This window comes from Paramisgurnus dabryanus, chromosome 8, assembly GCF_030506205.2.
Source record: "Paramisgurnus dabryanus chromosome 8, PD_genome_1.1, whole genome shotgun sequence".
Lineage (NCBI taxonomy): Eukaryota > Metazoa > Chordata > Actinopteri > Cypriniformes > Cobitidae > Paramisgurnus > Paramisgurnus dabryanus.
This window is the reverse complement of record NC_133344.1, coordinates 12,654,452-12,680,529: the sequence shown is the minus strand read 5'-3', so window position 1 is coordinate 12,680,529 and position 26,078 is coordinate 12,654,452. Positions and strand designations below refer to the sequence as shown.

The following is a 26,078-nucleotide window of genomic DNA, read 5'->3' as shown; positions in this document are numbered from 1 at the left end:
ACTCAAGCATTCAGCTAAGTAGGTTTTGTTAATGCAAATAAAATTTAGGGCAGTTATTAGCAAATACAAAACAACAGATGTCTTTAGCATAGATATCTTTGCCATGGCTCAAAACGCAACGCAGCACAATGTCATTTAAGTTGAACAACTGAAGTTATATGATATAAATTGGTATTGTTACACTATTTAAATCACACAGATGAGTTGGTGTCAGCAGCCAGCTATATATTTACACAGGCTTGTGAATGTGAACTGACCTGAAAGTGATGCGCGAGTTTTATTTCGTACTTTTCCATTTGAAGACAGAATGCCGCGTTCTGTTACTGTACAAACGGATGGCGGATGATATCAAAGCATCGCGAGCGCAAACTGCTCCACATGCTTTCTAATCGCTCTCGCGGTTCTTTTATGTTTATCTTTGCAGTGCTATCGACCAAACTTTTGATCATCTGCAGTCAGCTGGGGGGCTGGGATTGCGTACAAACCAATAGGGTGTCAGAATGGTGTATGTTTATACTTCTCATCCAACCACAATCGCATTCATCTGGATGATGCAATTTATCAAGATAGGTTTTTTAACGATGACAAGCCGGAATGTATAAACAAGAAAACATGCCGAAATTAATAGAAGTAACGAGGCAATTTTTAAAATGTAAGGAGTAGAAAGTACAGATAATTGCGTGAAAATGTAAGGAGTAGAAGTAAAAAGTTGTCTGAAAAATAATTACTCCAGTAAAGTATAGATACCCAAAATATCTACTTAAGTAAGGTAACGAAGTATTTGTACTTCGTTACTTGACACCTCTGTTCTTAGTCTCTTTGTTGGATAAAAAGGAAAAAAAGTTCTGACATGAAAATTGGGCCAAAAAACTCTAAAACAATTTATTGTCCAGAGGCCACACAAAGTGCAAAAGTGCAAAAAGTGCAAAACGTTTTCGGGATCAAACCTTCATCAGTACCGTGCCAGTCTCCAGAAAATAGAGGAAATTTATAGAGGAAAGATTTAGTGTCTCCCCTTACACCTGAGCTATAGCAAAAACCTTTCTCTCGCTCTCTTTTTTTCTCTCTTATTTTTAAATGGTATGGCATTGATGTTTGCTGTCGGATTTAAGTGGTTTGTATTTGTGTTGTAGAAAAAGAGCATGTGACTATCATCATGGCCAAATTTTTTGACTCTCAATTTAACATCCCGCTGTGGTGGAAATTGTGTGCAATCTGTCTGGATTTCGGAAGCTCATGGGGTTTTTCCGAGGCCCGCACTGCTTTTTATAGCAAGCGCTGGCAGCGCGACATGCCGTACCTGTTTGAGGCAGACAGCTGGGACAGCCCTGGCCAGACGATGCAGCTCACCTGTGGGAATTCCCCCGCTACTCAGGTGTGAATTATGGAACAATTACCCAGCAGGCTCTGCCCCTCTCCTCTCTGTCATTACAGCCAGCAGGGGTAATAAAGCCGGCACGTTATTCCCGGCCCAGATCACAGGTGGAAAACAGCTTGCCCTGCGTCCGCCCCGCGCAACTCGAATTGCTTCCATGGGACGGTTAATGGCGTGAGGAGGTTTCCAGTTATTTTTGGAATGGGTGGAGAGCGAGAGAATATCCAGACGTTGAACTCCCACAGTCCTCCGTAAGCCAAGACCGATGTATTTGCTAGCTGTCATAGACGGAGAAATTCTCTCGGAGAACTCCCGCAGGACGGTAGTTTAACTCTATGAAGACGTTAAAGGCAGCTGGCGCAAATCGTGTGTACGGTTGTGATAAGCTGAGTCTTATCCAGAGGAATGCTGAACTTCCAGAGAAGGAGGCCAAACATCTCCCTCATAAATCACAAACAGCTCCCAGACAAGAGCTTGACTCCCTTGTTGACGTTTAGCGAATGGGGGAGGAACGGTTCATCCTGACTCCAGGGAATATCTGGAGAGGGAGAGATACACCAAAGTGGAACTAAGGGTGATGGTAGTGATAGAAAGTAAGACGAATGAAATTCGGGAGCCAGCGCAGTCTCGCTTCATCCTGCCTGGTGGGGGTTTGGAGGCCAGAAATGGTTCATCTGAATGACTTCATCAAGCTATGTGTAGATGGTCTCTTAAAAACCTTCCACTGTGTCTTCATGTAATGTGCTTTATAGCGATTTATACCAAATTAAAGCCATCGACTGTTAAAGATTTACCACTATGTAAGTGCCATCAAAGGACAGGAAGCATCTAGTGCATTTACATCTATAATGTCTACTTAGTAATAGAAGGCTTCCTCAATTATAGATATCTGAAATGATCTGGTTTTAATCCAGGAAGCTTGTTTTGGAAAGCATACCACAGATGAAGCATCCCTAACATTCTGCACATTATCGTGTTTTCCTGTGAGGTCTTTGGAGCGTTTCCATGCCAGTCGGTGCAGGTATGGCTGCTATGTGCGGAAGCTTCTCATTAGCTCGGAGTCGGAGCATGGAATTGGGATTTCCCTTTAGATAAACAGTAATTGGGGAAATCCACAAAAGCCTTCGTTGTTTTACGTTGTGTTTTTCTCCCTTGATCTACCATCTTCACCTGGCCACCAAATGCTAGTTGTTGCAGTGTCACTAGGGAGATTGCATAGCAACCGAGGAGACCCCAGGGCATTTTGGGTGGGTGGGACTGTACATTTGTATATTTCACATATTTCTCCCTAAGATACATTGTGGATGGTTTTGGTCCTCATAATGTTCCATGATCATCCTATGTTTAATGTTGAATCTTGCGCTAACAATGTCGTTTTAATTACTTAGAGCATGTGTTATCGAAACCTGCTTGACTTAAATTATTTACTTGAAGTACACCATGAGGGTTATAAAGTAAATATTTCAATAATTTAATCGCACATTTGCATATTCAACATTTGCTTTTATCCATAAAAATTTTATCAGTTGTATTTTACATAAATATTGTTATTATTACCTCTTTGACCTTCATCTGGTAGTTTTCTTTTATTGTTAGGCTACATAAACATACAGGGCCCTATTTTAACGATCTTAGCGCATCGTCTAAAGCGCACAGCGCACGGTCTAAGTGGGCGTGTCCGATGCCACTTTTGCTAATTTAACAACGGGAAAAATGGTTTGTGCACCAAGCGCAGGGTCGAAAAGGGTTGTACATATTTTCCTAATGAGTAATGGGAGTATTTTGGGCGTAACGTGCAATAAACCAATGAGAGTCTTATCTCTCATCCCCTTTGAAAGCCAGTTGCGCTGGCGCTGTGCGTAATCCCTATTTAGATGACGGACCTTGTAAACTGAAAAACTAAGCGGAGGAAAAAGACCCCCAGTTTAAGAATAATGTTAAAAATGGGTTGTTTTAATTTTTATTGAAATTTTTATTTTTTAATTAAAACCTTTTAATTTTAATTAAAGCCTTTTTCTTTTCTTAGTCATAGAAGTACAAATAGCAGGCTTTGAATTGCTGTCCTAAATGTATTGATATCCTACATAATCAATGTAATCTCATAAAATAATTTGCAAATATGCAAGAAAAGGTTTGTACTCTAAAAATACAAACAAGAGATCAAGGATTTACAAACGTGCAGAGAGCCGAAACGTTTCAGCACTAGAACAGCGCCATGGGATTTTTACAAAGCATTACTTAAAATGTTTCTCATCTCATCATATCCACAGGTACAGTGTCATCATGTACAATAAATCCGTAAGATAGCATTTAAAAACATTTAAAAATAGATGCATTTGTTTAAAGCAAAGCATTTATTTATTTACTTACCAGGCTACAGGTGAAGCTGCTCTTTGCGCCTTCTAACGTCTCATAATCGGTCCTCATTTATGTCCAAGAGACTCAATAATAATCTTTTACATTTCAATCCTTTAATCTTTCATATTTAAAAGTGTTTTTGTTCTGCTGCGCGTTCATGTATGGCAAACCAGCGTTGTCGTCCCGTTTGTAGGCGCATATTCCTAATGCGCTCTTTAAATAACAAAAAGCATATTGCGCCATTGACTTTAGACTTTAGACCAGGTTTTTGTTGGTCAATGGCGTAGTCTATTTTAGTTGCCTCAAAATAGCAACTCGCCAACAATGCGCCTGAACACACCTCGTTTTCAGACCAGAACGCCCATGGGCGCAAAAGGGGGTGCAAATCCATTTGCTATTTAAACAACGTGGCGCTAAACATGAAAATGATAATTGCGCAGGTTGGAAACTAGCAAAAGACACTTGCGTCGCACATTTCGCTGTGTGTAAGATAGAGCCTACAGTATCTGTTCATTTTGCATTCAGTTCTCAGTTTTCTGATATATTGAAGTGTTGTGTAATGCACGAGTGACGCAGATTTAACACATAAAATATACATTTTTTGTTTATTAAGTGTTTTATTAAAAATAATACACTTACTAACAAAACAGATATGGGAGATTCTCACGAAATCCAGATTGAGAAGGTGTCCAGCATCAGAATTTTTAAAAAGCCCTTAAAGCCAATTTTTTTGACACATATAAGATTTCTTTTTATGAACTTACTATAATCATTATTTTTAGAGGATTAAAAAAATATTTCTTATAGAATTATTAATTTTTTTTTATTATCATTATCAAAAATTATCATTACCGCAACATGATATTACATTAAATATATGCATTTACAAACTCATGTTTCGGTAATGAGAACTAAAAAGTTGTCTGGGTACTATGACAAACAAAATTTAAACTTTTATCTGGAGAGAAAAAATAAGAACTACTTACCTGGTAGCCATCTTGAGTGTCACAGTCAATTATGTCCCTTCCAACAATTATTTTTGAAAATGTTAGTTCCTTGAGGGCTTAAACAATAATTGAAAATTGTTGCGAAGGATGAGAAAATGTTTATTCCTTTTTATTGTCACTACATTTCCCAATGATCACCAAATACCACAAGTTTCTTTACTGTAAATGTTTATAGTATACCATGCACTGAAGCTTTTTTTATTTTTTATTATAAATATTTCCATGTCAAAGAACCCAAATCCAGTCATGGACATGTTGCGGTAATGAAAATGTTCCCCTTAAAATTGGAAAAAAACAACAAAATAGTTTTTTGTCATTCAAAATCATGTGCAAAAATAATACATGAAAAGATGTTTATAACTGTATGCTTCTTATTTTGATAGCATTTACTTTTATTATCAAAATGTTTCATGACACCTCGCAAGTCTAATTTGGCGGGAATCACCCATATGTGAAAAACCAGTAATTTATAACAATTAAATTTTTAAATTATTTATTAACATTTTATCATTTAGTTGTAAAAAATGTATGGTTTATCATCAACACACAAACCCCCTTCAATACCATTGCGAACCACCAGGGTTCTTTATTTCTTCATTCTTTACGCCATTCCCGCATCTATGACTATATTCATGGCGAGAACTGGTTAATTCATACACAAGTTTTATTCAGACAAGTTAATCCAGACTCAGGTTGGGGGAGGGACAATTTGGCATCTCCAATTTGCCTAACTTTTGTCTTTTTGGCCTGTGGGAGGAAACCGGAGTACCTGGAGTCAACCCACTCTGACACAGGGGAAAACCCACCAGTTTTGCAAAGCCCAGTTTTCATTATTTTTGCTATAAACTCCTTAACATTGTCCATCAAATGTCAAAGCATTGACTAATTGAAGTACGTAAAAGTTCAGTTCCTGTACACTTTCTGAATTGACTTTTCGCGGTCTTCTCCACAGGAGATTGGAAAACCCAATGTCTTGTTTATCGGCTGTTTTACCTCTTAGTTTTATTGAGGGAAATAAAACCAGATGTGTAGACGTGCGGTCTGTGAGTTTCAACTCTGCTGGACACAAATCTCTCGCTTTCCCAGTCTTAAATGAGAAAAGCAGCCCCTGCAGAACGCTTGGATTGAGGTTTCTTGTGATACGAGTTGCTTTGATGCTGTACGTTTGAAGAGATGGTGTCTGCTTTACAGCTCTCTATAGATTGTACCGTTTTATCGGAGAGGTTTTGTTATATGTTGTGTCACAATATGTGATGTTGTTTCAGACAAAATGGTGCTGTAAACCTGAAAATGGTTTATGTCAGCATTCTGTCTGTGAAATCCGTGCTGAAATCTAAAGCTAATATTGAGATTTGGAGCATCAAAGTATGATTTCATTCACTTAATTTGAATATTTGACATTGCCTTATAGTCAATATTAAATATATCAAGGTTATATTTTCACAAATGTTTTTTACATTATGTCAGATGATTTTATGTAGAAAACAGTCAGGGATATTATTGTTTAATACTTACGATCTACATTTAGTTACTTTCTCATTCCAAGTATGCACAACATCAACTTTTCAAAGCATCATTAATTTTAGACGACTTGCAAATCTGTTGCAAACCAACAAACAGATAAATAATATTGTCTTGGTAAAAAACTGTCTTGGATAAATAATGACATTTCTGTTTGTGCTGCAGGTGTGACTACACAAGCTCCTCAATCTTCCAGTGCAGTTTATGCATTCAGCAGTTGTTCAGTTGCCAAATTCTCTGTCATTTTTATTTCCACCCTAGTGCGAATTTAATTGTAGTCTGTGTGTGCATGCTTATGTATTTCTGCATAAGAAATACGTTTGTGAATGTGTATATGTATGCTCTTTTACCGTTCTGTCAGGCGGCTGTGTTTATTGCCAAGGCCGGGTCTATTGGGGTGCTGGGGGGGTATTGCCCCCCCACGGTTTCCCCTTTCCACCAAAAAATGTCCAACCAACCATTAAAAAAAACACAAATAGCATCGCTTGTTGGCAAAGGCCTTTTATATTAGCTCCTGCCCACCAATATCTGGTTATCTAACTTAAAGCTTGGGTTCACTTCAGCAGGAAAAGTACTACTATTCTCTATGACAGTAACTTAAAGGGCCCCTAACCTAGGTGTTTTCAGCCATATTGAAATAGTCTCTGGTATCCCAAAAAAATGTGTCTGTAAAGTTTCAGCTCAAAATACACCACAAATCTTTTATTATACGATGTTGAATATGGCCTTTTGTGGCTGCAATGAAAAATGTGCTATTTTTGTGTGTGTCTCTTTAAATGCAAAGAAAGCTTCTGTTCCCCTCCCTTTATGCAAAGTAGGAGGTAAAGGGCTTACACGTGTGCTTTGAACTACATCAAAACATGTGTCTCTGGCAGAACTATTCGCTCATAAGGCGGATTATGTGAGCAGTTATGGTTGGGGCGAAATCAATGTGACATCACATTGATAGGAAATCTCCAACAGCCTGTTTTGTGTTTTAAAGGAGATTACACAAAGAAAAATAGATGTATTAGTATAATAACAGGATGTTTCTGCACACACACTCACTGTAAAAAAATTCCGTAGAAATTACAATGTTATTGCAGCTGGGTTGCCGGTAATTTACCGTAGATTTAAATTTATGTTATTTACTGGCAAGAGTTTATTCAAAGTTAAATAATTTTTAAATATTAACAAGTCTTTATCTTTACAGAATAAAATCATACAATAACAGTCTCATGCAAAGCATTCTGGGAACCAGAAATCATCATCAACCTTTTTCTGTTTTTTGCTTCAGATTTTGTTTCCCAGAATGTTTTGCTTGATGCTGTTTTTTTTGTTTTACTCTGTAAAGACAAAGGCTTGTATATGTTTAATGTTCATTTAACTTTGATCAAAATGTTGCCAGTAAATAACATAAATTTAAATCTACGGTAAATTACCGGCAACCCAGCTGCAATTCCTACGGATTTCTTTTACAGTGCTGGAGACAAATTTTCTGCTAGAAACACATTTAAAAATCTATTTTTTATGTTAAGTGGGCTTTAAATAAAATGCATCTTTAATATATATATATATATATATATATATATATATATATATATATATATATATATATATATATATATATATATATCAGAAAAAATGCAATTGACTATTACATAAACGTAATAACACAACACATATTAATGTGAAACTATTATGTTTATAGTAAAACATCCACAAAATAGCCTCTAATCCTTTCTTATGGTGCATTCACACCAGCTGCGGTAGAGACGGCAAAAACGTGCTATTCGCGCGTAGTTGGACGCTTGAACATTTGAGTTTACTCACTTCATTCGTGCGTGAACTTCTAGTAATTCGAGACATTCACGTGGAAATTCTCGTCATGGGAGGGGCTTCTGCGACTCCGCTGAGACTCCGCTCGCTTCCTATAATCACGTCACTACTACAGCAAGGTCCTGATTGGTTAACGTGGCGCGGAAATCCTAGTCTCTACCGCGTCTGGTGTGAACCCGACTTACCTCATTATTTATTCAAAAAGTGTGTTTTAGACGTAGTTTAAGTTATGCAGTTTGGTTGTAGCATGATATATAGTAGATATAAATTATATAAGTGCATATAATATATGCGTATACAGTAAAAGAAAACAGTATTGTAACATCTGCGCATCAAATGCACTTTTAAAATCATATTTAAGCATGGTTGTTGCAGCAGCATGTATGATAGGGTCAGGAATGAATGAAAATATAGCCTATGGGACTGTCACATAGAGGTAGTAAGATTGAAAGACGTCACCAGAGTCTGCCATACCTTGGCTGTAGGTGAATTGACACCAGAAATTAAAAGTCGTTAAGACATTATCATAACTATAAAACTTTTATAATTCGGCCGGGGCGGCTGGTACTCTGCAATATATCTTCGAAAAAAATCTCCTATAGCCTTTAATTTCCTCTGAGTTTGCCGACATTGATAAGACACAGAATATGAATTATGTAGTTTCTGTTTGAGGGAGACAAATAAAGTAAAACCTTCCAATCTGTTTTATATATATTTTACATTGAGTGTTATGGCTGCCCACCCAAAATTCTGCCCCTCCAGTCCAGTAAGCCTAGTATTGGACCTGTTTTACGCTGTTGAAGTATTATATATATTATTTATGTGTTTGTATCTATGACTTAGTGTAAGTATCGCACAGCACAGCTTAATATTCAATTGATGACAGGTTGCAGGCATTAATAAGGTTCTGATCGGGGTCGTCTGACATAGAAGGATCAGAGGAAGGGATCATGTCTAGCCTAAGGGACCCTGAGCTTCAGGTAAACCCGTCTTTGCCAGCCCCTTGTGTCATTACCCAAGTTGAAGGGGCTGATATGGTGTTCCCCCACCTCTGACACCTACATTAATCAAACTCGCACCCCACCTCCTTCTCGTGCCCACCCGCCACCCCCTAATCATCAGAACCCGGGCGCTCGGAGCCAGAGATAGTAGCCAGCCGCGGCGTGAAGGATGTCCACCTAAATGTTCCCCGTTCGGCTTTCACACCTGACTGTGACTGATTGGTTTCCGCAGACCCCCCTGACCCGCCACACAATTAAATATCAGAGGCCTCGCTCACTGGGACGAATTAAAGTCCCAAATTACCCTCGCCGTTGTTTTTATCTTCGTCACAGCCTGTCCCTCGCGTCCTTTCGATTCCAGCGGTTTTGATGAATGTTGCCGCTTTGTTAAGGTAAAAAGAATTAAGAGATGGGGGAATTGTTTCGCGATCCGTACCTTTAAAATAGGCGTGCGTATCGCTACGCCTATGGGCGGAAATCAAAACGAAGAGTGTTCAACGTCAACTCGTCCTTTTGTGGGGTGTACAATGATCCGCATAACATCCGTAACGCTAATACAACAATTACGCACCTGGTAGAGGCGTATTGATTGGCAGCCACGGCATCCTAATTATCGCTAATGACAAAATCGGCCGTGTAGTGTTGATTTGCATGTGCAAACACTGGGGTCGCGTCACAGTTATCCGCTGTGATGGGAACGTGTGTTAATCAGGATGATGTATTCGGAGAGGTCGTAATTTCAGACGTGGGATCCCCTGTATTATTTTATTCTATTTTTAGCTAGGAAAAATAGTTCAAGTGGCGTGTTTGCTCTTATGGATCAGCTGCAATAGTATGATGAAAAGGCCTTGATTGTATTATTTAGGATAAATGGTCATGATAATGTTTGGTATGTTAAAATATAGTCATATTCATCTTTGAAATGGCATACATTTTTTGGTTTGTATCTGTCAGAAGAGCATTATGTCCATATGTATGTGAGGGTATACCTGTTAAATAATTTTCATCTTTCGCTGTGTACTGAAATTCAGATTTGGTGACTTCTAATGTGCAAAGAGGTAACATTTATGCATTTGGCAGTTGCTTTCATCCAAAGTGACTTACATTGCATTACAAGGTATACGTTTTATCATCATGTGTGTTCCCTGGGTTTAAACCTATGACCTTTTGCGCTACTACGGAGCCCTTTAGGGGGCATGGTGGTGGACAATATTTAGGATGAGAGGAAAAAAAAATTTAATAGCTTTTGCGTTCTCCCGAGAAGCTTTTTGCGTTCTCTCGCAAAACTTTTGCGTTCCCCGAGAAACCTTTTGCTTCCCAAACGTTTTGCTTTCCCCCGAGAAACTTTTTTGCGTTCGCTCGCAAAAAGAGCCTACGTTTTCGCGAGAAACCACGGTGCTTTATAGCGTCACCGGAGGCAGTTCATTGATGCCAGCTGTTTGTAGATATGATATATAACCACTGTTATTAAAGAATTATACGGTATTTCTTTGTATTTAAGTCCAAGCTCAAAATAAACAGTGGCATGTAAGACTATTCTTCTCAGCATTAAGATCATTATAAAAAATATATATTAATATTTAATATTTCACATTTAGAGGTGGATATAGGCCAGGGCTGGACTGGGACATAAATTCGGCCCTGGCATTTTGGCCCAAAGCGGCCCACACTACATAGGCTGCAAAAAAAGTTTTCAGTAAAAATATCTAAAAATTCTTAAATTAAGATGCTTTTTCTTGATGAACAAAATGACCCAAGAAAATAAGTCTAGTTTTTAGACCAAAAATATCAGATTTAAGTGATTTTGTGCATAAAAAAAATCCGCCAATGGGGTAAGCAAAAAAATCTCGAACATTTTTTAAACACTAAATGCAAAAAAAATCAAGAAAAATTTGCCTACCCAATTGGCAGATTTTTTTGCTTGTTTTATGCACAAAATCACTTAAATTTAAAATGTTTGGTGTAAAAACTAGACTTATTTTCCTGGGTCATTTTGCTCATTAAGAAAAAGCATCTTATTTTAAGAATTTTTAGATATTTTTTGCTGAAAACAAAATTCTTTGAATTCTTGATTTTTTTTTTTTTTTTTTGCAGTGTATAATTACAAATATCACCTATCTTTGCACGCCTTTAAATATGTATAGCAATAGCAACTCCAATTCCATAAAAGCACTAAACCCAATTAATAGCAGGTAGAAAAGAGTGAGAGTTGACACAACAAACACTTCTAGAACATGTTATTTATTAGTTTAGTTTAGTTTAGTAATCCACACGTATGAATCCTAAAAACAAGCTTCATGCAATTGGCAAAATTTGCCATTGAATTGCTGTCTTTTTACAAAATACAAGTGCTACTTACAGCTATATTGAAAACTGATTATTACTTGCAGTACTTACAGTAAAGTATTCACTACATTCACTGAACTAAACTTGTGTGATTTAAGTAATAGAGATTTTTAACATTATCTGTCAAGTGTGTTGTTATATACAATAAACATATCTTTTTCTGTAAGCAGATCCCCTGGATTGTTTGATTTTGCTTGAAGAGAAATGATACGTTTTGAAACAGACAATCAACGATAAATCTACGAATCAGATATACTCTCATATTGCTACTGTTATTAAATAATGATATTGTATTTCTTTGTATTTAAGTCCAAGTTGAAAATAACACTCTATAAACCGCTCCATTGTCATGTTTTTAGTTCAGAAAAACACTTTATCTCCCGTCAGCAATGGTTCAGACAGCTCAATGCATTCACAATGGAGCGGTTTATAGAGTGTTATTTTGAACTTGGACTTAAATACAAAGAAATACTATATCATTCTTTAATAACAGTAGTTATATATCATATCTACAAACAGCTGGCATCAATGATGCCATTGCCTAATGAACTGCCTCAGGTGACGTAGGCTCTTTTTGCGAGTGAACGCAAAAGGTTTCTCGGGGGAACGCAAAAGTTTTGCGAGAGAACGCAAAAAGCTTTTCGGGAGAACGCAAAAGCTATAAAAAAAGTTTTCCCTCTCATCCCAAATATTGTCCACCTCCATGTCCCCTAAAGGGCTCCGTACGCTACTAACACAGTGCACTGAGCTATACATGAGCACAGGTTAGACATTTAGCCAAGAGTGAATTGACCAATCAGAATCAAAGCTGCAGGTGGATTATTTCATTTATTGTTAGCAGTTATAAAGAATATAGATTTAAGATTAACCTTTACAGTATCTGTTGTATGTTAAACAACATTTATTTGTGATTTATACTTTATATTCATTCAAAACAGATTCCTTGAAGCATCATACATCCTTTATAAAGATTTGAATAGGCGAAAAATAGTAAGGCAAGTAGTATGTCCGAATTCATAGTATTCGGAAAACAGTAGGTGAAAATTGCTTACCTCTGGCAAGATTTTGAAGTGTGGATACGATGGACACTTTAATATTCCGTGATCCACTCGGGGAGAAAAGTCAACCAAAGAAGAAGAAGAATGTGTTGTTATATTCAAAAACACCGGAAAGTACTAGTAACATGGCTCTATTCAAATTTCAATACATACAGTGTTCGAATTATGTCAAAGATTATGGGGGACCCCTAGCTAAGCCCCCCCACCCCATTATTATAGGGTTGCCGTGATTTCACAGAGTAAGATGTGATCCTGAACAAACATTTTATTCTTTTGTTTTATTCAAAGAAACCCCAAATTACCTTTAAAAGGATAGTTTGGCCAAAATGATATTAAACCCATGATTTACTCATGGTGGTGTTACTGGAAGCTAGTTATTTTAGTTTATAAAGTTTTTAAATATGGATATTTATCTGACAACACTGCAAGGATTAACCTCATAATGTCATTGTTTATCCTACTGAAGCCGTTTGTAATACTTTTGTGAAGATAAATGCAAATTTTTTGGACTTGAAGGAGGTGGACCCCGTAACTTTACATTTGAACAACTGAGAGATCGAAGACATTTTCTAAAATATCCGAAAATGTGTTTGTCTAAAAAATGGTGGACTTATGCATCCTAGACTGCTTGGGGGTGAGTAAATATCATTTTTGGCCGAACTACCCCTTTAAATCAAACCCTAATAATTTTTCACCCTTCAAATTTGTGTAAAATAATAGTTTGAGAAGAATTTTTTAAAGCCCCTTACCCCATCCTAAATCTAACAATTTGTCAATTCCTCCAGAAAACAGCATGAGGTGCACTTGAGAGTTTCAGACAGAAATTTTTTGGAATAGTTTATTGCGAAATTGGGACAAATAATGGACATTATCGCTTTATGTCAGTGCAGCACAAGAATTTTAAATTCATGTATTTTAATTTGAATAAAAAACAGGGTTCCCCTCCAAATTTATATTTTTGTGCTTTATAGGGGGCTTATAGGAGGTTCGGGACCACCACAGCCCCCCATCAATTCGAACAATGAATACATAAAGAAAACAGTTTTTCTTGTGGTTGAATTGTGCTGGTATACCATCATCCAAGATAATGGCTCACTTGTTGTTATGACGATGTATGTCACATGATGCATCAGCGTGGCAGATTTAGTACGTCCGAATTTCATCCATAGTCATACTATATATACTATACTGTTTTAACAGTCAATGAGTACATACTTCATCTAATTCAGTATGTACTGTCACAGCATTTAAATGATGGGTTAAAGGTGGGCCGTTAAACCAAAGATGTCCTGTCATTTACCACAGTTCTCTGTTGTAGACATCACAAAACCTGGTGGAAGTCCATTAACTGAGGGGCGAAACCTCTCTTCGGTGATTCTTCAGAGCAGTATCCCGCACCAAAATTGTTTAGCTAGCAGTTTCCTAAACTTCCACCAAGATAAAGTGGTGAGATTGAAAGGTCTTGTAATTCATATGGGCCTTTAATAATTATTGATCTTATGTCGAAACCAGAGAAATACACCTTTGCTGTGGTTTTTCTAAACAGCCCCTTGATGCTGTCATTCAGGTTTTATCTTGATAAATCCTGACTGCGTTCACCTGAATACCATAAATCAAACATGGAAAAAAGCCAAACCTATCAGGAACGAAATAACGTGACCTTTTTAGAAAAATGGTACCTCTGCTTCCTTTGGGTTCCCTTACCAGATGTTCCACAGACAAAAACCAAGAGAGGTTCCTGATAGATGATTTGCTTTGATCAGATTACATGCCCGTAATTGGCCAAATGAGTTGACAGCGTTAGGCGCCTGATTGGTTTAGGTGGAAACAAACGAAAGGGTCGGTGCTGCTGGCGACTCTGCCATTGTGCTGTGAGAGATGATGGAGAGATGGGGTGTAGGGAGAGGAAGAGAAGGATAATTTGATGTGGGTGGTGGGTTTGTTCACGTCTCTGTTTGCCTTTACCGGAGCCCAGATGAAACGCCGACCCTGTAATAGCCAAGGTTTTATTCAACCATATGAATGCTAATCTCTGGTTGTTTCCTGTGATTGACAGCTTGCTGCTTTTAAGCTCCTTTGTTGAAGTAATTTACATTCAGTGTTCAGTGAAAGCATTTTGTTTTTTACCCTTTGGTTTCTGGGTGACTGAGTGTCGGAGTTTTTAGACGCGTAAAACAGCTTTTTATTAACAATAAGTCATTATTGCCAGATTTTCTTTGCTGACTGTGCTGTAAATGCTTATCAATGTTGAAAAAGTGTCATAAAATTGGCTAAATATGCAAGCAAAGGAAAAGCAATAAATAATGGATGTTGCACTCAGGAAGCACTTTTTAGGAATTTTGCATATCCCATGGAAGCCTTTTAGCTACAGCAATATAACAATAACGGGTCATTTAAGTGTTTATATGCCATTCAATCATATATTTTTTATGATGGCTATCATTTGTTGCATTTACCATTTGGACTTTTCTAATGGCTGTAATTGGGTTCTTTTATATACACTCTCCGAAAAATGTACAAAAGGTGTCACTTTTTAAATGAACACCTTTGTACCAAAAAAGTACCTTAAAGGGACCATCCCAGTGACAGCTTTTGTACCATTTATTCGGAGAGTTTACTGTGGTTAATCCCTCAACTAACAAATCTAATTGTCTCCGGACATTGATAAATTTCTCTTTTTTAATTAAAATAATCCACTTTCAGCCAATATTTAGCACCTGACTGGGACGCGGGTACCTTTACAGACACAGGGATACAGTAGACAGATTTAGAACAGAGATAAATGAACTCAAAACAAGATGGAGGTTTGAGAAATGCTCTCTCATCTAGCCGTAAAGCAGAGATGTGTGTTGTTTATGGATGTGTAACTATTTTAGATCTGTTTACAACCGTTAAACATCGCAGAACAAATCCACAACAGAATGTGACTCGATAAATATTGTTAAATGTTTGTTTTCTTCTTACATCAAAGCAGCAGGTTTCTATACAGTAACACATTTCTTCTTACTTCACATTTTTTATGAATTTGCTAAGGCGTCCAAAGTCCCTTTACGGAAGTCGCACCACTAGGCAGCTATGTTTGCAACGCCTTTGGGCATTTATTTCAGTTATGCAAGACTACAGTCCTATCTGCTTTAAAGTAACATGCTGACTTTTTGGGAATTTACCTTATTTACCGTATCCCCCAGAGTTCATAAGTCCATACATACCTTTTTCATCTCTGTGCGTGCCGTAACTCTGTCTGACGCACCTCACGCTAGCCTAGCTTAGCACAAACACTGGAAGTAAATGGCACCAGCTAGCATACTGCTCCAAATAAGTGACAAAATACGCTAACATTTTCCTATTTATATGTTGTGATTTGTAACCGTATACATACTGCGAACTATATTCTGAGAAGGTGAAGCACTGCTTCTTGGGCGGAGTGATTTCCTCGCATCACCCGAGAAGCCCCCTGGTGAGGAGCAGAGAGTTCGGTCAGAGTTGTGCAAATCACTCCGCCCAAGTAGCAGTGCTGACACATGTCAAGATTATGAAGTGTTACCGATTTTAGTTATACAGTATAATATGCATATTGTATTTTATTTTACAAAACAATTCAAACTCATTCAAAATTCATGGGTGCCTTAGCAAGCTCCACTAACAAATAATAAGCAATCTTGTTTATGACTAACATAGTTTGTGCATTTTTAACCGCTGTACATTTGCATGATTGACCTGTGTCCCACATCACAGAGCCATTCAGTCTCGTTCCATTTGAAAGCAACTAGCGGTTGGGTCAACAAAGGAATATTGAATTCACATTCAGCGTGACGCTCGAACGCATGAATGAATCTATCGAGAGAGATCTCTGAATCTGACTTGTTGATGGCACTCACCACAAACTAAATGTTGCAACAGTAAAGACCTCGCAAGCACCGACATGCCACTTCGCAAACAAACAGAGGTGAAAAATGCTTCTAAGAGTCAAAGCTATCATTACTGTAGGTATCTACTGAGAGAGCTCTCTTTTAAGAGAACTACAGTGATGACGCCGCAAAAGTATGCAGTAGGAGTTTACTATGTGAGAGTTTGAAAGGAGGTTATAAGAGATGAGCAGTTTTTTATGATTTCCATACTATGACTTTTATTTTCCTTTGATGTCAAATCATTTGAAATCATTTTGAAAGCGGGGGATTCCTGCACCGGCCTCTGCGTGGCCCACACAAGTCCAAGCACACTACTAAAGAGTACAACCCTGTTTGATGACTTTACGGGTTTTCTTTTAAGGGCCGCACTGCCTCAGGTTTCAGTTGTGTTGATTCAGAGTTTTAGAGACAATTCAAAGCGTCTGTATTTTACCTGAAATAAATTCACATATGACTAATTTCAGTTTACATTTTTAACTACATTCAGATTTAGAGAAAATGTGCAGGTTGTTAGTTTTCTGTAGTTTTAGTTTATCTCAGCTGGCTTGCTTATCTCCATTTTCTACACTTAAATGTACCTTGGACATTTTAAATACACCTTTAGGGGTAGATAAGTTAAATAAACATTTCTTTCTTAAGTTTAAAGGTATGGCAGGTGCCTCTTGTTGTGCACATCTATTCAACAGTGTCCATTCCCATTCAACAGTGTTAGCACATTTATATGGAAATTGTGTTTTGAAATCAGTTTTCTTTATGTGTTTTTTTTTTACTGTTAAGCCATTAATATCAGTAAGATATATATTGCTGTAACTGCAACAATTGAAGAAAAAAATATATTGGTAAAAATAGTCTACTGGGGGAGCGAGGGAAACCATTTCCCATTTTCCTTAAAGGGGACATGACACATGAAAATCTGACTTTTATCATGTTTAAGTGGTATAACTGGGTCCCCAGTGCATCTATCAACCTAAACAATTTGTAAAAGATCAACCCAGTAACTTAGTTTTGCTAAATGTGGCTCCCCTTGTGATGTCAGAAGGGGGATCTTAATATAAAAATACTGCCCTTTAATCTACACTATCCAACCACAGCACTGCCATTTAGTGCGGAGAGAGAGAGAGAGAGAGAGAGAGAGAGAGAGAGAGAGAGAGAGAGAGAGAGAGAGAGAGAGAGAGAGAGAGAGAGAGAGAGAGAGAAAATAATTGACAGCACAATTGAGTTTCAATTACAACAAACCACCTTTATGGCAAACAGTGTTTGTATTTCATCAGCTCATTTGCATTTTAAAGGACACACCCAAAAATGGCACATGTTTACTCACACCTGTAACAATTTTAACATGTTATAATAAATTATCTGTGGGGTATTTTGAGCTAAAACTTCAAATATGTACTCTGGTGACACCTAAGATTTATTTTACATCTTAAAAAAGTCTTGTGAAATGTCCCCTTTAATGTGTGCACCGCATTTTCCCCTATAAGGAATATACCATATATTTAAATAATGGTTGTACCACAAAGCTGGTTAGGGTAGGAGATCAATAAGACCAACCTAAACTACCTAAAAACTAGCAGGGAACAATGTGTACCTTTCCCAGTGGTTGCAGTAAAAAATGTCTATGAGGGAATAATCAAATATTTAAGTGCCTATTTTATTGTGCCTGTTTAACATCAATATTTCTAGTAATACAGAATTACAGTGAGGTACTTAAATGTCATTGATGTGATAATGCAGTTGGAATAATCAATGTCTTTGTTTGATTCAGTCATGTGGAATGCAACCATCAGGGGGCGCAAAAGATTCATTCACAGAGTGGTCTGATAGGCAGACAGGCTGCATTCATGCTTGGATAGAGATACGGACTCGAGTCAATGCCCTGTGCTGTCGTTGGGCTGTGGCACATTTCACAGCCTCACTCAGCTCACTTAAAAAAATACTGTCACATCTAAATAGCATTAAAAGCATCCCATACCAAAACTGCATAAATGACAACATCAGGTAAAGGTTATAGACAACCAGCAATTATTTGTTTTTTAATAATTCAAAACGGTGCCAAATGCATTTTCATTCAAAATGACTTTTAATGTCAGTGTGTGAGTAAATTCTGTTGAAATGACATTTTAAAGTTTGATCACAGCAATGCAAGACAGCATATCATATGCATCTGTCTGTCTATCCAGCTGCTGTATTTGCGTCAATACGCAAGACCCAATTTTTGTAACTCAGATTTGAGTGAAGTAGCCCAACATTAAACCAATCGCAGCGTTGTGAGTGTTATAAAAGCGAATCCTCTTTGGTGCATGCGCGTCTGTTTTAAGCTTCAATGATTAAAAGACGAAAGCAAGAAGGGCGCGCTCAAGGCACTGATAATAACATTATATACATCATGATATGTGTTAAAACAAGCTAGTATATCCACAATCTATGCTAATAGGTGGCAGTGCACAGTGCACATTTTTGAGATTTAAAATGAATACAAAATTATGCTCTATCACTTTGCAGTAGAGGCAACGAAGAAGAACGCCGTCAATCACTAATAACTAATTTCCATCAGTGGTGTACATTTTTTTTTTATATATATACTTTATATTCTGTATTTCTATAAATAAAGTAAGTACTTGCTATCTTTATACACACTGTATACGCCTCTGAGCAGTTTAATTTAGAAGGCTACAATTTAGAAAAATAAAATAAGAGTAGTAAGTGACCGTGCGCACTGGTGTGGTGCTGTCCGCTTGATAGTTCTGGTCAGCATCGTGGTAAGGAAAGCTGTGAGCCAAGACTGGAGAAAATCTCTCTGCTCTGCTCTCCAGCCTCCTCTCTCCTCCTCCTCCAGCACTCATCCCCTCCTCCCCTCGCTGTTGTACTCTCAGGCATGAGCGTCAGTGTTGGCTCGGCCCGGGAGCTGTGCGCACAGGGGTGTCAGATATGGAGCTGTAGGAGCGCTGCGGAGCTCTCGCCCTTCCCAAAGCTCTTCATACTCACTGACGGAGACGCGCAGAGCGATCGCGCGGGGCCAGCGCCAGCCCGACTGATTTACCGCGGATTTACCGGCGCCAAACCAAACTTTGGGTCACGGGTAACTGGGCTTCCCAGACGAGAAATTTAGACTGTGACTAAACGCAAGGACGTTTTATACTTTTTTCAGCGGACTGGTTTTGGTAACGTGCCTGTGGAGCTTCGGAAGAAACCCGAGCGCGCAGAATTACGCGCGTTTCGCTTGGAGAGATCCGTGCGTCCTTTACGCACCCTCGCCGCAGATTTTCTCCAGTTTTGATAGAAAGTAAACGAGCTGAAGTTGGCATGATAGTGAATACAGTCGGGGAGACAGCACTCGGCTCTCACGCGTGTGCGTGGATCTGATTCCTCACCCAAAACACATCATGAGCACTCTGAGATTTCAGCTGGATGTGAGCAATTACTGAGTGATAAGAGAGATAGTCCAGAACAGAGAAACTTCTCCAGTATTTGAAAACTGGACTATGACACAATGAGTCCTCTTATTCACTTTTTACTCTGTGGATTATTGTACTTGCACCATGTGGATGGTAAGTTACTCCACTTTTGACTTTGGTCTATTTTGAATAAGATGCTTTTGGGTTTGGATCATAATGTGTGCTTTGCTGCTTATGTATTGCACTTATTGAATTCTTAAATACCGTTTTCAGTCTGATCGTGTAATCTAAGAGTTTCCTATTTTTATATTTACATTATGCTTTTATCCAAAGTGAGAAACAGTGCATCCAGTCTATACATTTAATCTGTATGCATGCTTCGTGGGAATCAAACCCACAACCTTGTGTGCTGCTGCTAAATGCTTTTTATGCTTTTTATAGAAAAATAATTATACAGTAAGATAGAGTGATATAATTTTGCACATACAGTATGATTTATGCATGCATGTTGGATATTGTCTATACATTTTTTTATCTACCTATAGAAAAAAACTATAGGTCTGGTTTAATGTGAATAGTTTTGAAAACCTCATTTGTATTGGTCTGGGTTTGGAAACGGTGTGGATCCTCAGCAGGTGCCACACAAGCGCATCTGGGAATGTGGGTGACACCTGCTGTGCAAAAACACCAGTGGATGTGCAAGGCGTGGTGCAAAAATTGCACACTTATACCCCAAATAAAAACAGTGCAAGCAGAAACGTACAGTTTATATGGACACATGTGTATTGTTTTAACAGATAAACTGAATGAATCAATCAACTGAATGCAGATGCTTTGTAAGTGTTTGATGTGTGGATATTTGCTTTTATCAGGCTTAACATCTTGTGCATCTTCTGGTGTCTGCATGTTTCTCCCTTTAAAATAATGACATAAGGAGTTTCATTCCAGTTAAACTTACAGGGGCTTATGTGATTTATATAAAATTACAAACAGCATGCACTTTTCCATCTGTTCATATCCTTTCTCTATATTTCCCACTGTAGGCGTGTGTTGAAAATTGCTCAGTTTTATAGATGGAGAGATTGTAACGCTATGATCGCTTCGATAGCCAATCAGCTCTCTCGATTCATGACTCTCAGCGCTCTGATACAATTTATCATGCGATGTGACCAGATAACAATAACATGGATCACGACGCTTAATCACTCAGTACTTCTTAATTAAACATTAATGAACATTCACATTGTGTGTGTAGTCATGTGAAATTACCCATTGCTAAGGTCTGTACCATTTAGTATAAGCTAGCTGCTTAATTGAGTCAAAATACTTAATTGTACACAGTATAGCGCGCAATGTGTTTAAATAGCACTAAAGCCACTACAAGTGTTTTTTATTATACAAACAGCACATATGTATCTTCAAGAGTGTCGCAAACACATTACATTAGCTGTGTCAAGAGCGCCTTTGTCCGAAAGCCCCGTTTCACCCTTAACAGTGTTTGCTTGGCTTTTTGTTTGAGCTCTTTGAAGAAATTCAGGCCAGACCTTAGGTGACTGATGAGAGGTTGAATCAGGCTGTGGGCTTCAGATTCTGCTTTTGTCCCTCTGCACTTGTCCGCTGCCTTGCTGTTTGTCTTGTGTTTCTTGTTTTTTTGTCTCTGTATCTAACATGGAGCCTGCTAGTCTGGCCCAATTTTGCTCAAACTCTTAGCCGTTTCTGTTGCGCCCCAGCTGCCGGTTGCTAGGCGCTGGAGGAAAGCATGGCCCTCGGTTTTTGGAGGGAGAGGGGTGTAGAGCTTGTGAATCACTCCGGCGGACCATTTACCCCTTACCCCTGCCTGGCCCACGATCGGTAATCCAGCCATGGTGGTGGAAGGAGGAGTCTTTTTTTGAGGAGCAACCCTCTTCAAGCGGACAAAAAGGTTGCGGAGATGCATTCAGTAAAGGCTGTGTCTGTAACAAAGCTGTCCTGGGTCTGAATGGCCATAGACGTTTGGTTGTATTCGGGGCTGGGTGATTAATGCTGCTTGAGATGGGAGGGGTGAGAATGGAGATTTGGGTGAGATGGTAATTTTGGTGCTTAGTTAGTGTAAACACAAACAGATGTGACACATCCAAGATGTTGAAAGCAAGCAATTAGACTTTTTTGTGTTATGGGATCATTGAGGGTCATATCTAATGACACAATATCATACACACATGTGCTGGACTGTTTCAGTCACTTCCTAGCAAAGACCCATGCTTTTCTAGTTGAAATGTTTGCTCTAACCTGCATCATTTTGTCCTTGAAAACCCCACACACGACTACCTAAGTTCAGTTTTCTCATCTTGATGTCTCCATGCCCCAGTTTTCTCTTATTATCTGGGGTCAGATCCCACGGTTTACTTAGCTCCTTGAAAACTAAGAGGAGAACAAGATGACGCCCCACTCCCAAGCTCCCCTGCTGGAGGTATGGAGACTTGCACCTGCCTCCCAGTGGTCCCAAGTGAGCCACCTCTGACTACACCACTCTATCTATTCGCACACTATGGTTTCAATTCTGCACCGTCAGGGGAACTTAAACCTTGAACGGTGTACTCGTCTGCATCTGCAAGTCGTGACTGAAAGAGAGATGGAGAGGAAGTAGATCAGATGCAGTACATTAGCAACAAAACGTCAATGCAACTTTTCCATGATGCATGGCGAGAACCAATGAGAAGCCGGAGGAACATGTTATTGCTCAGAGAGATGAACTTGATGTTGGATTAATGGTTCATTGAAATATCTTTTTTTAGATGTTTCTCCTAAAATAGTTTAAGAAATGTGCTAAATAAAGATGGCCCCAAACTGTCACTGGGGCAGTACCATTTAAAAAGGTCCTAATATGCACCATTTGGGTACATATATGGATACATTTGGTACTAATATGTAATAAGATACTAAAATAAGCTCTTTAGGTATAAAGGTGTAGTTTATAAAGGGCACCACCCCAGTGACAGCTAGGGACCATTTTTGACGATTTTTTGACAGTGTATTTGTCATATAAGCTATGAAAGTACACTACAAAAGTGCTGGGCTATTTTCAAACCAGCTTTGGGTTAAAATGGGACAAGCCCAGCCATTGGGTTCAATTAACACAGAAAATGTTTATAATAACCCATAAATGGGTTGAAACAACCCAGCATTTTGGGTTAAAACAACCCAGTAAGGGTTAAATTACAACCCAACAGGCTGGACTTGTTTCTTTTTGACCCAACACTGGGTTAAAAATAACCCAACAGAGTGTATGCACAAATAATATCATGTTATAGGCACAATTGAAAAAACATTATTTTAATGTTAAATTAATGGACATTCGTGGAGATTTCTTGGACATTCGTGGACATTTTTTGATCGTAGGCTTTAATAAATTGGACAGTGTATGCACAAATAAACAAGAATTGTTGACATTCAGTATAGTAAGAGCTACAAAATAAACATGTTTAGGTTCAGATACCAATCTCATATCATATCATTGCAGGTTTTGGTGTTTTTGCAGATCTGAGACATTGTTGAAATCTCTTCTGAAGAGATGCATGTGAGATAACAAGAGTCTTGTTCTCATCAGAAAATCTAATAAGCAGAAGATGGTTTGTTTTAATCTTATTGTTTTTTAATCTCATTGAATTTTCCTTTCCAATCTGAAGCACGTGTTATCATCCAGTCGACTCCACTGCCGTACGATTCGTAGTATGCTTAATAGTAGCGATCGCGAGAACGGGCTCGGCGTAATTGAAAGCGAGCTGTAATTAAAGCCGCGGTTGTGGGGTCGAGCTGATCCGGGGTCTTTGTGGATGAGCGTCATAAAGCTCGGCCCAGGTTTTAAATGAGATTGTTCTGCACTAGTTGGTTGGGCTGTAATGCATCGATGTTGTAATTGTGGCTTATTTTCGAGCGAAGGCCTGCGGTAATGTAAACGTACTCGCGGAGACCGCAAAGCAGGCGCGCTGGAGTCAGGAAGCATTTGTGCACGTGTGCGTGAGGATGTGCAGCCCTGTTTTTCAGTTTAGCATTCAGATTAAAACACGCACAGGCTCTCTGAGAAAGAATGTGAGGGGTAGCTGAAGGGAGAGAGAGAGAGAGGATGATGGGCGAGAGAGAGGGTGTAGGGGAGCTATAATGAGGGTTAAAGTGGGGGTCAGCGTGTGGGCACTTCGCTGACATTGTTGTACTTTCAGCCAGTAAGAGCATCAAGTATCTCAGCCGAGAGGCAGCTTACACGCCGGATAGGATTACGCCACGCTGCTATACTTAGAGTATCACTTAAACACTATAAACCTGCCTCTTCCTTCCAGATTCTCTCGTAATGGATAATTACTTCCTCCACTCGCAACAAATGCAATATCACACCAAACAGAGTCGCCTCCGTCTCTGAAAGAATGATGTAAGAGGTCTGAGGCGTATTTATCTGGATCACAGTTTGTGGTGATGGTAATGTCGTGTTGATTCACACCAGGATTGAGTGTACACGCAAGATGGGATGAATGGCATTTAAAGGCGACTGCCGAACAGACGTGCGGCTAGCTGTGTTTTTGCGATTTCTCTCAATGGAAATGTCACAAGCGACACACAGCGAGGAGATTAGATAGAGTCGGATTGGGGGGGGGGGGGGGTTGAGACCAAAAGTGTTTTCGTCTGCTCGACTCGGTCTCAGTCAAGCATACCCATGACATTTTCTAGACATTGGATGCGATGCCGTGATATTCGGAGACAGGTGAACGTTTTTTTCCTAGAGAGTGTTTTTGTTCGTTGGATTGGAAAATTAGTTGATGTGACGATTTAAAATCGCAATGCCGCTTTCATCTTCGCCTAAACGAAAAAGAGTTCACCATTAGATGAGATAATTTATCATTCTACCAACGTTTTAAAGTTGCGTTTTTTGCATTATGTCTTAATTCTCGGCTTGAACGCATGGCTTGTTTGACTAGGGACTTGACAAGTGCAGTGTAACACTTTCATATAAAGGAAGAATTTCTCTGTAGACTCAGACAAGATCAGTTGTACATACAATAGTTTAAGCCTTTTGCTCTGTGCACATTTGTGTTAACGCTGAAAGCACACCTGTTTGAGAAAATCCTGTAGAGTTGCAGGACACACACACATTGTCGGAAAAGCCTAGGAAGTTGACTATCTTTCTGAGAGAAAATACATTAGGACAGCACAGGAATCTGTTCTGATCATGTCAGTGAGACTTAGAAAAGTGAATAAGTCAAGTTTTCCCACAGATAAACACTGGACAAAGCTGTCTCTGTTTTCCTAGATCCACACTGGCAGGAAAACTACATTGTGATAAGCATTAAGGACTGTTTCTCTGGCTTGGGTTTGTTCAGTGGATATGTAGCCGGACCTTTATCTTTCTCTCCATTTTGACAGTCAACAGTCTCTGCTGAGCACACTTTGTACAATCGGCTGACTTGTACGGTCCACAAAGTCATGTTTGGGAAAGTATCTTTTGCTCTTTCATCCATTAGCTTCACCTTGCCCCGGTTTAGTTGTCTCACACCGACCCTTAGATAAGAAGCGATCTGTGTCAAGGCTCAATGACTCAACACAAACAGATAAGAGCACACATACACGCACAGAAGCATAAACTCCAGATAAAACATTCAAATAAAATTCAGCTAACCCTGTTTTCGAGAATAATGAAGTCCCAGAGCTGTGGTTGTGCCTTTGGTGCGAGATTCGCTCCGGACTGTGCTGGTACATTCCCGAAGCTGCAAAGGAGACAGTGAGATTAAACGCAGCTCTGCCGGTCATGAAAATGGATGAGGGCCGGCCGCAGCGGAGCGTCTGAAGACAGAGAGACTGGCCAGCACTCCAAAGCGCATCCGTCATGCGCGTCAGGGCAGTAATGCAGAGAAAGGCAGTGCAGGGCAGTGTATAAAATGCTTCACGCTGCCACCTTCACTCTCATGCATCACAGCACGCGCTGACTGCTGCGTTTCAGACCGCCTGCCTCGTGCAAGAGACAGGGCCTTTGATTATCACAAAGTTACCTTGCCGATTTTTCTGTGCACGAGGAGGTTTATATTCTGGGTTTGAAGGCTTAGATGTGTCAGATTTAGATTCAGCATCATCTGTTTGGATTCAAGACTGTGGGTTTCATTCAGCATTGCGGGTTTAGGCTCAGGGTTGCATATTTATATTTATTCAATAATTTTGCAGACACTTTCATCCAGAAATGACTTACAAACATTTTTAGATTCAGGATTATGGATTCACACACAGGATTGTAGGGTTAGATGCAGAATTTTGGGTTTAGACTTAATAGTG

At 38.9% G+C, this 26,078-nt stretch overlaps 1 protein-coding gene across 6 annotated transcripts in view; it reads left to right on the top strand.

The window, feature by feature from the left end:
* robo2 (roundabout, axon guidance receptor, homolog 2 (Drosophila)) overlaps positions 1-26,078 on the top strand; it is a 460,836-nt gene that overhangs the window by 199,269 nt on the left and 235,489 nt on the right. Inside the window, exon 1 of one of the 6 annotated variants that reach the window (XM_073815544.1) lies at positions 19,267-19,940. The exons of the other annotated variants lie outside the window; for them this stretch is intronic. Coding sequence (XP_073671645.1) covers positions 19,883-19,940 — 58 coding nt within the window. The 5' untranslated portion in view covers positions 19,267-19,882. Of the gene's footprint in view, positions 1-19,266; positions 19,941-26,078 lie in introns of those variants that run through there. 6 annotated transcript variants of the gene reach the window in all.